The sequence below is a fragment of the Notolabrus celidotus genome, chromosome 13 (genome assembly GCF_009762535.1).
Source record: "Notolabrus celidotus isolate fNotCel1 chromosome 13, fNotCel1.pri, whole genome shotgun sequence".
Lineage (NCBI taxonomy): Eukaryota > Metazoa > Chordata > Actinopteri > Labriformes > Labridae > Notolabrus > Notolabrus celidotus.
In genome coordinates this window covers 13,974,794-13,986,361 of record NC_048284.1, presented here as the reverse complement: position 1 = coordinate 13,986,361, position 11,568 = coordinate 13,974,794, and the positions used below count along the sequence as shown (strand labels likewise).

General features: G+C 36.2%; 2 protein-coding genes across 2 annotated transcripts; both read right to left on the bottom strand.

The window, feature by feature from the left end:
* Positions 1-3,180: 3,180 nt before the first annotated feature.
* tmem18 (transmembrane protein 18) lies at positions 3,181-6,856 on the bottom strand. The gene is made up of 5 exons (XM_034699564.1): positions 6,625-6,856; positions 6,367-6,484; positions 3,879-3,933; positions 3,683-3,776; positions 3,181-3,587 (listed from the first exon to the last, which is right to left on the bottom strand). Exons 1-5 carry the CDS (start codon positions 6,751-6,753, stop codon positions 3,489-3,491), a joined length of 495 nt encoding a protein of 164 aa, XP_034555455.1. The 5' UTR covers positions 6,754-6,856; the 3' UTR covers positions 3,181-3,488.
* A 1,002-nt stretch (positions 6,857-7,858) lies between these two features.
* Positions 7,859-11,503, bottom strand: LOC117824255 (uncharacterized protein C1orf115-like). Its single transcript, XM_034699700.1, has 2 exons — positions 11,115-11,503; positions 7,859-8,810 (listed from the first exon to the last, which is right to left on the bottom strand). Exons 1-2 carry the CDS (start codon positions 11,397-11,399, stop codon positions 8,673-8,675), a joined length of 423 nt encoding a protein of 140 aa, XP_034555591.1. The 5' UTR covers positions 11,400-11,503; the 3' UTR covers positions 7,859-8,672.
* Positions 11,504-11,568: the final 65 nt, after the last annotated feature.

Below are 11,568 nucleotides of genomic sequence, written 5' to 3'. Positions count from 1 at the left end.
CATTGGTTAAAAACAAACCAGTAATGCACACATGAATAACCTGTTTTCTCACTTGATGCCTGTTCCCGTGGGCTTTGGCCTCACCTTCCATCCTGTTTTTATATTGTCACAAACGTTTTGTATGTAAAATCTGTTTCTAAGTCAGTTTGTGTAGTGTCCTGTTAACTATTTTTTTTACATCCTGTAATTTTAAATCTTGTTGTTTTATGTTATGTGAGTACCTGCCTTAGGACTACGGATGAAATTTACTATTGTGTTAATTCCGGCATATTTACATTGAGGCATACTGTCGAAATGTTGATTAATGTGCATTGTCCGAATCAAATAAACTCAAATTAAATTAAATTAAATTAGAAAAAAAACCTGATTACACTTTAAGTGACAGTTTCAGCTTATATTATAAAGAAACCTGCATGTGCTGTTGTAAGTAAAAGCTCTAAATATGATCAAAATTATGTTGCATGAATAAAATGTACACAAAACCTAAAAGAAATTAGTTATTTAGTGTTTCCAAAAGCACAAGATGGATTTCCTAAAATGCCTTGCAATGTTTGCAAACACGAAGACTTTTAGTCAACTGTTTCGAGGAGCAAACACTTCAGGAAATGATGACATCCAGGTGCTTGACTAAAAATAATTGGCAATTTTCTCCCCAAAAAATATTCAAACTTTGATCAACTTCCAAGACAGATGTAATCGTTTATCCTTAAGGCTCTAGTTTTGATCAGGCTTAGATCAGTACAAGGCTGAGAGCCAGACTGAAGCTGTGAACTTGACGAAAAGATGCTAGACTGAGCCTGCCAGAGGGTTTAACTTGTGGGGATTAAATCTGAGAGTGGGATTGTGACTGAGAAGCACCTGCAGAGACATTTGACAGAAGAAAAGCACATGTGTTAATAATGAAATATAATGACGGCTCAGGAGGCTGGTTTGGTCTAACTGTTAAATCGTGTGCCTCATGTACAGTGGCTTTTGTCCCTGAAGTTGGCGGTTTGATTCCACCACTCCGTTCCCCACTGTCGTCCAAGTGTCCTTCTCTATCCACTCTCCTGTCTCTCATTAAAAAGACATAAAAGCTCACAAATCAGTTCATAAGAATCATAGAGGCTGAGTTCTATTAAGTTTCGCCAGTTTAAGCCTCCTGTTATGTTCGTTTCTCTGGAACAGCAATAATGTTCCTGGGTCAATTTGTCCTGGGGCATATTCAATTATCCAAAAGTGTCTGAACCCCAAAAAATCCCAATTGAATTTTTTTAATCAAATTTTTAACTCCATTACTAACCATTCAAATCAAGATTTGGTCCATTGGTGTTCTTTAATTCTCACAGATCACGGTTCAATGAGGTTAACTCACTCGTTTTTCATTCAAATTAATGTTAAAACTTTTTTAAATGTACATCAGAAAGCTCTAAATATAAATACAATGATTTTACATGACATAGATTTTTGTTTATTTTATTTTACATTTTTATGAAGTGATATTGATAAATTAACATGACACCTTTTCTGTGACATGCTGCCCAGATTTTTATGCTGCTATTAGCTGGTTTGGAAGACATATATTGCTTAAAATAGACTTTTAAAAGGGTCAATTTGACCCGCAACATAACAGGAGGGTTAACGCACCTACAATTGCAATGTCTACTGCGAGAAAGACCCACCGCAGTTCTCCTCTTAAAGAAAGAGCTTATTCCAGTATCATGAAACAGCAACCCCCCATAAGGCCTTCCTGTATGTGGAGGTCTGTGCCTCTGCATCAGACACACTGACAGGTCATGAGACCTTGCACCCCTCCTCAAGCCCCCCTGTTCAGTGTGGGGGAGCTGTCAGACAGGTTTGACTGATTCTGTGATTCAAAGCCACTTAAGCTGGAACAGAAACTCCTTCATCTGATGTGAGTCGAGCCCACAGTAGCCTGTCGAGGGTTTGTTGAATTAAGTTAATGCCTTATGGCTTTTCTCTCCTCAACATCAACATTTTTTATTTTAGCGCGTCCTCCCCTAGTCTGAGACAATGGATTAATGATAAACAGACACAGATTTATGCCCAACCTAAAGCAGTCTACACCACATAAATAAGGATAATGGCATGATAACAACCTATGTGATAAAGGTTGTTTAAAATATTTGGACTTTTCCCATTAAATGTCCATTTAATGCTCTTTAATGTGCTTTCAGTGTGTAGTATTTTGCAGCATTTAGCAGAGCAGTTTGGCAGAAATGGAGTATAATATTCATATGTATGTTTAAGTTTGTGGATAACCACCTGAATATTAAAATGTTTTTGTTTCCTTAGAATGAGCCTTTTATATCTACATAACGAGCAGCTCCTCCTTTCACAGAGGCTGCCATCTTTCTACTGTAGCATAGGATGGACAAATTAGTAACATACGCATCATTATAATTAATGAATGGATGAATGGCCACGCAAAATGCACCGATTGGAAGATGACAACAAAGAGAGTGGTTGTTGTGCGCCAAATAATTTGTATTTATAGACATTTTTGATGCTAAAAACTCAACAAATGGAGGATCATACTTATAGTGCACCACAGGGGCTTCTTGTCCTTGAAGGCCATCGTAGCTTCACCAATAGGAGTGAGCAAGGGTGCGTTTCACTCTACATAATGACCACTATACATCACCAAGTATCCCCATTTCCAAATAAGGTGCATTTTGACCAAGAGTTCTGGGGTCTTTTAGTCCCCAGAACTACTTTACCCTGAGCTAAAAGGTTCCTCTGACCCCATTGTTGTTTGTGTTTCGACTGTGGGCTGAAGTCCCAGGTAGATTGTACAAATCAGGCCAGTGACGTATGGAGAAAAAAAAATTATATTAAATAAGATTTTGAAATCTTAATAAAAACTAAACTAGTATGCGTTCCCAGGAACTGCCTGTGTTTCAACAACTGTGTAAACACCACAAACACTGTTACGTTCAACAGAAAGTCCCAGGACCTTTGAAAAGTACTACCCCCAAAGGAGGGGCTTTTTTTTAGGGGGGAGATTAACTACCCCTGAACTAAATTTAGACCCTGGTTCCTCCGGTCGAAACGCATGTAGTTCAGGGGTAAAGTCCCTAGTTCTTGGGTAAAGTTCCTGCGGTCAAAAAATGCCTATACAGTACCTTTGATTCTCCCTAATGCAAAGAAAAATCATCTTGAAATCAGGAGCCGAACAAAAAATGTTCAAAAAACACTTTATTTTTTTTGTTGTGTATTTTAACACTTCAAAACAACATTAAATACAAAACAGTAACTTTCCTTTGGCCCTTGTAAATCTCAGTACAGAACGTACAGTATACCCAGCAGCACCTTCCTTTACCAGAAAGAGAAACGCAGTCCTCCTGACCGACTTCAATGAAAAATCCTGATACAGTCACAAGAGGGAATCTGTCTTCCCTTTCCAAAATTCAGGATTAGCATGTCAGAGACACTTCTTTTTCTTAATTCCTCCCAATGAGGCCCATTTTTGGACATAAAAAGAGAGATCAGTCATGTTTCTCTTTCTTCTCTCTGCGGGCTTTTCGTTTGAGCTGGAGTGTCTTCAGTTCACACATAGTTGAAAAGGTCCTGTAGATCCACACCATCTGTCAGAGGACAACACAAAGGGTTCATGTAAACGGCTGTTGAGTTGTGCTTTTAAAAGCCTGATTTGCTTTGACAAGGAGGAGGATTATCTTACCACAATAATGATCGTGTTCAGTAGAAGAGGAATAGAGAAGATTAGAGAAATGAACATGCCCTTTGAATCAAAGTACTGGAAGTTTGAGAATGAACTGCAAAAAAAAGAAGAACTTGATGAGTTTCTTAACAACACAGTTAATTTCACACATAACAACAATAAAATAAAACCCAGCTCAGAGATGCAGCAGTCTTACCTCCAGTTCATAGCTGCAAACTCATTTAGATATTCAGCACTGTACACTAGGCCAGCTGTGAAGAGATGGCAGGGTTAGTGACTGATGACACACACTCATGCAACAGCTTTTACTACCCACAATTACAATATTTAACATGTACTTTGAAAGAGATTGGGGATATACTGACACTGTTAACTGTTTATCTATCTGTTTAAGTCAATCTTTACTGGTTACACAGACACTCCAACAGGTAGGTGTGCTGACTTGATTCACAAAAGGAATGAAACTATCCTAGGAAGGAGGACTTTAGGACAAGAAAAGTAGAAACAGATACAATATATATATATATATATATATATATATATATATATATATATATATATATATATATATATATATATATATATATATATATAGGCAAATAATGCACGTGTCATACATAATCATAAGGTAGCACTGTTCTGCTTATCCAGTTAAAAACAACACACACAACAGATTATACAGACAAATGTTTATCATAATTATAATAATAATAATAATAAATAATAATAATAATTCATTTTATTTATAGGCACCTTTCTGGACACCCAAGATCACCTTACAACACAGCAATAATAAAAGCAGCACTCAACAGTAAATAAATACATAAATACATTAGAATGAAGAATATAATACTAGAAAAATGAAAGGGGAGGGGAAGTCATTCCAGTCCCAAAGAGACGGATTAGAGTGAGTATGCTTGGTGGAAAAGGTGAGTTTTTAGGCGGGATTTGAAGGTGGTGGGAGAGGTGGAATTTTGTACATCCAGGGGGAGAGAGTTCCCTGAAGGCTCTCAACCCCATGGTGGTGAAGCAAGCAGGTGGGAGGGTGAGTTGAATGGAAGAAGAGGACCTGAGACTATGGGTGGGTATTTTTGTATGGCGAGGTCATTATGGCTTAATGTCACCTATGCACTTTATTTATGTAGCCAATTTATACGCTTATTATGCCTGAAATATAAACATGTGTTGTATACATGCAGTCAGAATGCTAAAACACGGTTTTGTCAACCAATATACAAAGTATTAAATTAGCTGTTAAGTTAGCATTGCAACATATTGATAGAAGTGGAAGTCACAAACAGAATTTTTCTTTTTTTTTTGCAAAGTAGGAAAACACAGTCTCTAACATTTATGATGAAACTCTTCCAATGGATCCAGGGATTTGTTTGCTTGGCAACTTTGCTAATATTAATTTCAAAGATAGCTATGCTCTCAAGCTTATAGAAATCTTGCTGATCATTACCAAAAATGTATCACCTTAAAATAGAAATCAAATGTTGACATTCCTATTTACTCTGGCTCTCTGAAATTAATAAATGTGCTATGCTAGAGAAAATAACTTACAGCCTGAGAAATAGGTGTAAAACTTTTTAGAAGATATGGCAACCCTATCTGGACTACATGGAAAACCTGCCATCTCACATGAGGGACTGTGCCATTGTATGACAAAATTGTATTGAGAAGGTCTTGAATATCACCTTTGAGGTGAAGATACATTTTTGTCTCTCGTCTATTTTTGTAACTTTTTGTTTTTTGTTTTTGTTTTTCTATTTTAGTTATTTTGGAACTACCTACTGTCCATATTTATTCTGTATTATTAAGTTATCTCATACAGTAGGCTCCCTTCTCTTCTTTTCTGTCCTTTATGTGGTGATGATATCAACATTTCGGGAGCAGGGCCACACCTCAACCGCGCCTCTTCCGTTTTCCCATAAATTCAAACCTGACCATTTCCTCCTTTCTCGCTCTCGTTTCCACATCCCTCCCTCCCTTCCCTTTCTTCTTCTGCTCCTCTCCTCCTTATCCATAGGGCCCTGAGGGGGTTCGTCGTGCCCGGGTGCTACAGCTGATCCCCTACGAAGCTTCCCCAAAGCAACTACTAGTTTAATATCGATCAATACAATAATCCGTAATCAATAAACTATCTTTCAAATGTCATTCTGTTGTTGGTGTGGTCCTTGCTGGTGAAATGTGTCTATTATCTGTTTGTGTTTAAATCTGAAAAGCAAAATAAAATATTCTAAAAAATGTTTTTAAAAAAAGTAGGATGACACAGAAAGGGGAGGTCATGGCATCTTATGGAGAAAAATACTGAAGACTTCAGAAGTACAATAAAAAGGTGAAAGCTGAAAACGAGCTAACTTTTAGGGGGCTTTAATAATGTTAGATGAAAAATAATAAAAACAGATATATATAAATTATGTACTGAAGGTGAAACACAACTACAGTGGCATGTATGTTCAAGATGATAGTCAGTGCAAAAATCTAATAATAAAAACAAAACAAAAAATAATAATAATAAAAATAATATTTAAAGAACAATAATAATAATAATAATAGATTATACTTGAAATACTACTACTACTGTATGCTAGTATTGCACCACAAATCAAATCTAATACATTCATGTATATATGTGGTATGTATGTTATAACACTGACATACTTATCATTTAGTTGACTTACCCATGAGCACAAAGTGACATATCTGAGCTCTGTAAAACCTGCACGTCACCACAGTCAGGAACAAACACACGACATGAAACACCATCAGTCCGATCAGCCAAGGCTCCGACCACTGAACCTGAAAACACAGAAGAAGCACACATTAAGCAGCTAAGTCTTCCTTTACTGTGAATGTTTGTTCAAAGGCATCTCTAAGCCCTGACTGCTAACATTACCTCATAACGAGCTAACACTGTCAGGAAGTCAAAGTGAACTTACCGACATGAGAAACGTCCATACTGATGTGATTCTTAACTTGCTGTACTCGTCGATAGGAATTGAGCTTATATTCTGAGCTTTCTGGTCTGTCATATTTACGAAATACTTCCCAGTTTGGGTTTTAGTCATAGACTGTAAAAAATAGTTAATAGGTTTTAGTGTGATGTAAACAAGTCCACGAATACCCGGAAGAGACACGCAGTCGCACTTATATTACGTCACAGAAGCGACTTATTCTTTGGCATCTTGTGATTCTTGGAAATGTTTGGCTATAGCGCCACCAACCTGTATGGAGTCACTGAAGCAATGGCACAAAATTACCTAGATAAATAAAATAAAGTTATAACAAATTATAAAAAAAAACGGGAAAACAAACTATAATACCTTCTTTAAAAAAGTATTTAATCTGTGGATCAAACAAAAGTAAACTATATTGACCTCCCTAATGCTCTAAACCAGGGGTGTCAAATTTCTTTTCAGTTCAGTTTGTTTGTTTGCTTATTTGTTTGTTTGCATCACCATAAGCTTCAGCAAAACAGAAGCAATTCATCCATATGTAGTTTAAATATACATATTCACATTATTTATCACAAAAAATAAACAACATGCATCACCTGTTGCAAAGATGCATTTAAGCAGGGATGGAATCTCAAAGCTTTTGTGCCTTTTACAAACCTCTGAACGTCGACTAAGTTTTATGTATTGTCCAATGTATCTGATCTGATGTGTGTGTGTGTACTTAACATTTAGATTAAGAGCATGTAGCCTAGATGAGGTCAAGGGACTTGACTTTCACCCAGTCTGGCTTTTATGTATGGTTTCATAATTGTACTACTTTAATATTTTATACTGATTTTAATGTTGTTTTATGTTTGATTTATTTTAAACTTATTTTCTTTATACTTTGTAGCTTAAGTGCTTTTATTTATTTATTCATTTATCAACTATTTATATCCATGTTCTTATTTTGATGCTTTGACTTATCTGTAACTTTTACCTTTAATTTTTAAATTAAACATATTTTCCAGTCATTAGAGTGCATTAATTCGTACTGAAAAACCTATATTTGCTTTTTAGTATGTGGTATGTTTTAACATTTTTTTATTTTTCTTGTAATGAATATCTGTAAAGCACTTTGATTTGCATTTGAAATGTATAAAAAGGGATATTTAAATAAAGCTTGACTGATCAATTGATTGATTACTGTGGAAAACAACTGAAAAACAACAAATGGTAAAGTGGTGAATAATTTATTTACATTTAATCAAACATCAACTTACATACAACATAACTTTACCTTCAAATGAAACTCATACACACTGAAATATTTGAATGCTGCTTTGCACTACCTCAGAAAGTCACAGTATTAAATTCCGTTCAAAGAATCCTGTTTGAATCAGCTCAACTTGAGAACTTCCTCAGCTTGTCTACATCCTTCTATCCTTTAGTTACTCATCTTTCCACAAAATATCCTGATACTCATGCCTCTCTTCAGACTTTCCTGCATGTAAATCATTTTCAGAAGCACTGTCCCTTGATTCACTTCTACAGCCACAGTAAATAACCCTGTCCTAATGCAGTGTCAACATCCCCACTAAACTCTCTGCACACATACAACCACCAGCTAAACACATTCTCCAGAGAAAAGTAGTACTTCAGCTTTTAAGGCCTCGTGTGAATGCAAAAACTATTTCACAGTTTCTCATTTTATGATCTAAACTGTGAGTGGCTATAAATATAAATTTGGCTACAGAATATATCATATGCACACAGATTACAGCTGATAAAAAAGCTGCGAACAAATCAGCAATGAGTACAAAGTTTGTGTCAAAAAGGAGGTAAGTGATCAGGATTTGTACACAAAAGCATATTTCAAAACTTGTCTTCATGATGATAAGAATATTTAAACTTATGCAAACCAATATGTGAATGCAATTTCAAATACACAAACATTACAAACTAGTTAAAAGTCTTTGGTTTTTATCCATGAGACTTCTGAAATATACAGTGAAGTCTGCAGATAGTTGAGGAGGTGCAAGAGGCCCGGCTCAGTTAGTGGTCCTGCCTGGGTGAAAGTCAGGGACAAAGGTAGCAGCCACTGTGATCGGAGTTGAGTAGCCGAGGGCGAAGTTGTACAGACCGAGCATTAGACACTTCCAGGTGGCACGCATTGCTTTGCCAACATTCTGAAAAAGAGACGAACAGTAACAGTTTAATCATTTAAAGAATTTAAGGGGTAACTCAATACTAATCAAGGTTGAATTACAAACGGTTCAGTGCCCCTGATGTGGTTAGTCTCATTTAAAACTCCCATTAAAATGACGTCATAATCATTCCCCCCTCTTAATTCAGATGAAAGCTTCTCAGTGATCATGACATAACTAGGTCAGAAAAATACAGGGATTAAATCGGGTCATGAAATCAGGTAGAATCAGTCAAAGAAAACCTTCATGGTGTGTTCAAAGACAAAAGCACCACAGGAGGAGAGGTACAGTCTGTGTCAAATCCAAAAACATAAACAAAGAGCTCCCTGAACACTATTGTCCCTCATCCTCCTTGGAACAGGAAAGGGCTGGCCAGCTGAAGAGGAAGCAGGGAGTCAGGTGATATGGAAAAATGATGCAAAAACAATCTAGCTTCCTGAATGTAGAGTACAAATATTTCAACTCACTGGATGAATTTTATTTTTTAAAAGGGAAAATGAAAGAAAAGGGTACAGGATTCATTTCAACTATGAACACCTGATTAGAAAGAGGCATACACCACACATAATGCAATTCAAATGGTCTCAACAGATGGATGTTCAACATGAATTTGGTTCTGCTCAAGGTTTCTGTCTGTTACAAGGAAACTCTTCCTTGCCACTGGAACTTGGTAAATGCTGCAAAGTAGCTGTTATGCAAATATAGATAGATTGATAAAATCAACAAAATGAGATCCGGTAAATACAAGAAAAATGCAATAAAATAATATTAAGATTAAAATTATGCTAAAACAATGGTAGATAGATAGGTAGGTAGGTAGGTAGGTAGGTCGGTCGCTCGGTTTGGTTTTGATTTGATTGATTGATTGATTGAGAGAGTGTGCAGTTATAATCTACATTCCTTACAGTGAAGATAAAAAAATTATCTTCCATTTATTCATTTTCATTGAACTGATTTTTGTTGATTAGCTTTCAGGGTTTCATTTTCTTTATACATATTTATCAGATAATTTAACTGAATCTGATTAACTGACGGCACATTTATAAAAATCACATTTGAACTTACCTAAAGTACTCAAACTCAAACTACAGGAAAAAGAAAAGTTGTATTACTTTGAGCGTCTTCATTCATACGGTCTGTTTGCAACTTTGTATTCAAGGAACATTTCAACAACACTTTATGATTAAACATTACTTTGACTTTTATAAACTACATCCTCATTCTGCTGATCATTCATGATTAGTTTACCCCACACATATCCAAACTACAGAGTCTGTTAATGTTCAATATCTTAAAGTGTGCCACCTTCCTGCTTAGTATTTTCTTATCACGAGTGAAGGTCACAAAGAGGGTCAGTAAATCAGTAAACAGACCACAGATGTTGTCAAAGTATTGTAGATGACCTGGTCAAGTTTTCCAAACTGTTTTCATGCATTAATAAAAGATTGTGGGAAATTTGAAGGAAGGGGACAAGACCTTATAATAGCACGTCCTGACTGGGGCATTGTTGTTCTGTCTTCTCACTTTGCAGAGGTGACACGTTTGAGGCTTTAATGCACTTTAGTGAGAGTAATCTCTGACTTTAGTCTGGCTGGGTTAACTGCATGAAACCCAGATGTGTGACAGGATTTAAGATGAGTACAGATATGATCTTAACTACATTGGTTATCATTATTTCAGTTTTTACAGTTGCAGGGATTTGCAAACAGAAAAGCTGCGTATATTTCAGTTTTGAGTATTTTCTATTTTCACAGAAACACTTCATCAATCACATATGTGAGCCTTATTTCATAGAGAAATTTGGCTGAATATGCTTCTGAGAAAAACTGAAAATTATACAATTGTGATACTTCTTAACTCAACTCATCTTTAATCATATAGCACCCTTCATACATAGAAGTCTACAGTGCTTCACAAAAGAACAGACAGAAAAAAGAAGCAATATGTGAAATGATACAAGGCTAAAACAAGATAGAGAATGTGAAATACTTCAAAATAATTACATTAGAATCAACAAAATGAGATCAGATTAATACTAAAACAATACAATAAAATAATATTAAAATTATGCTAAAACAATGGTAATAACAGTAATTATGGTAATAATGCAGTCCAGGGCTAAAAACATACTCCAAGATTAAATTCAGATTCAAATTTTAAAAACTTCATGGTGGCATTGTATGTATGTATGTGTGGATACATCTTATTTTGGAAGTACCATAATAAACACCCTCTATATAGAAGTTCATTCAGGAAAGAGATTTAATTTTCAAAAAGAACACTGACCTTCTTTACTTTCTTGTACTTTTCTTTCTTCTTTTTCTTCTTCTCTTCTTTTGCCTTGGCTCGGGCTTCATCATCTACAAGTGCCTCATACCTCTCTGGCAGAAACGCAAAATTAATTTCCCTTTGGCACTTCTCATTTTGTCCGCCGTCCTCTTCCACCGGCTGGCTGCTGTCTGAGTGATCCGCACAGTCCACATGCCGCTGATATTTTGATGGTCGTATGTTCAGAGTCTCCACTGCTGAGTTTATGTCGAACAGCCTGGATGGTAAGGATTTGGGTTTCATGTCTTCTGCTTGTAGTAGCTCTTGGGAGATGTAAGGAAAAAGTACCAGTTTCCTCAGGAGGTCAGGTTTGTTGTCAGCAGACGTTAATGTGCATGAGTGGAAGTGCATTCCAGGGGACCGCCTTGTGTGCAGGATTTGGCGCAGAGCCCTTAAAGGTGCAACTCCTTCC

Excerpts from the sequence above, each read along its gene's own strand:
- LOC117824255 (XM_034699700.1), bottom strand. The coding sequence starts at position 11,399 with ATGAAACCCAAATCCTTACCATCCAGGCTGTTCGACATAAACTCAGCA. Across the intron at positions 8,811-11,114 it reads AGTACAAGAAAGTAAAGAAG|AATGTTGGCAAAGCAATGCG; the intron begins GTCAGTGTTCTT and ends TCTCTTTTTCAG.
- tmem18 (XM_034699564.1), bottom strand. The coding sequence starts at position 6,753 with ATGACTAAAACCCAAACTGGGAAGTATTTCGTAAATATGACAGACCAG. Across the intron at positions 3,934-6,366 it reads ATGTCACTTTGTGCTCATGG|CTGGCCTAGTGTACAGTGCT; the intron begins GTAAGTCAACTA and ends ATCTCTTCACAG. Across the intron at positions 3,588-3,682 it reads TGAACACGATCATTATTGTG|ATGGTGTGGATCTACAGGAC; the intron begins GTAAGATAATCC and ends GTCCTCTGACAG.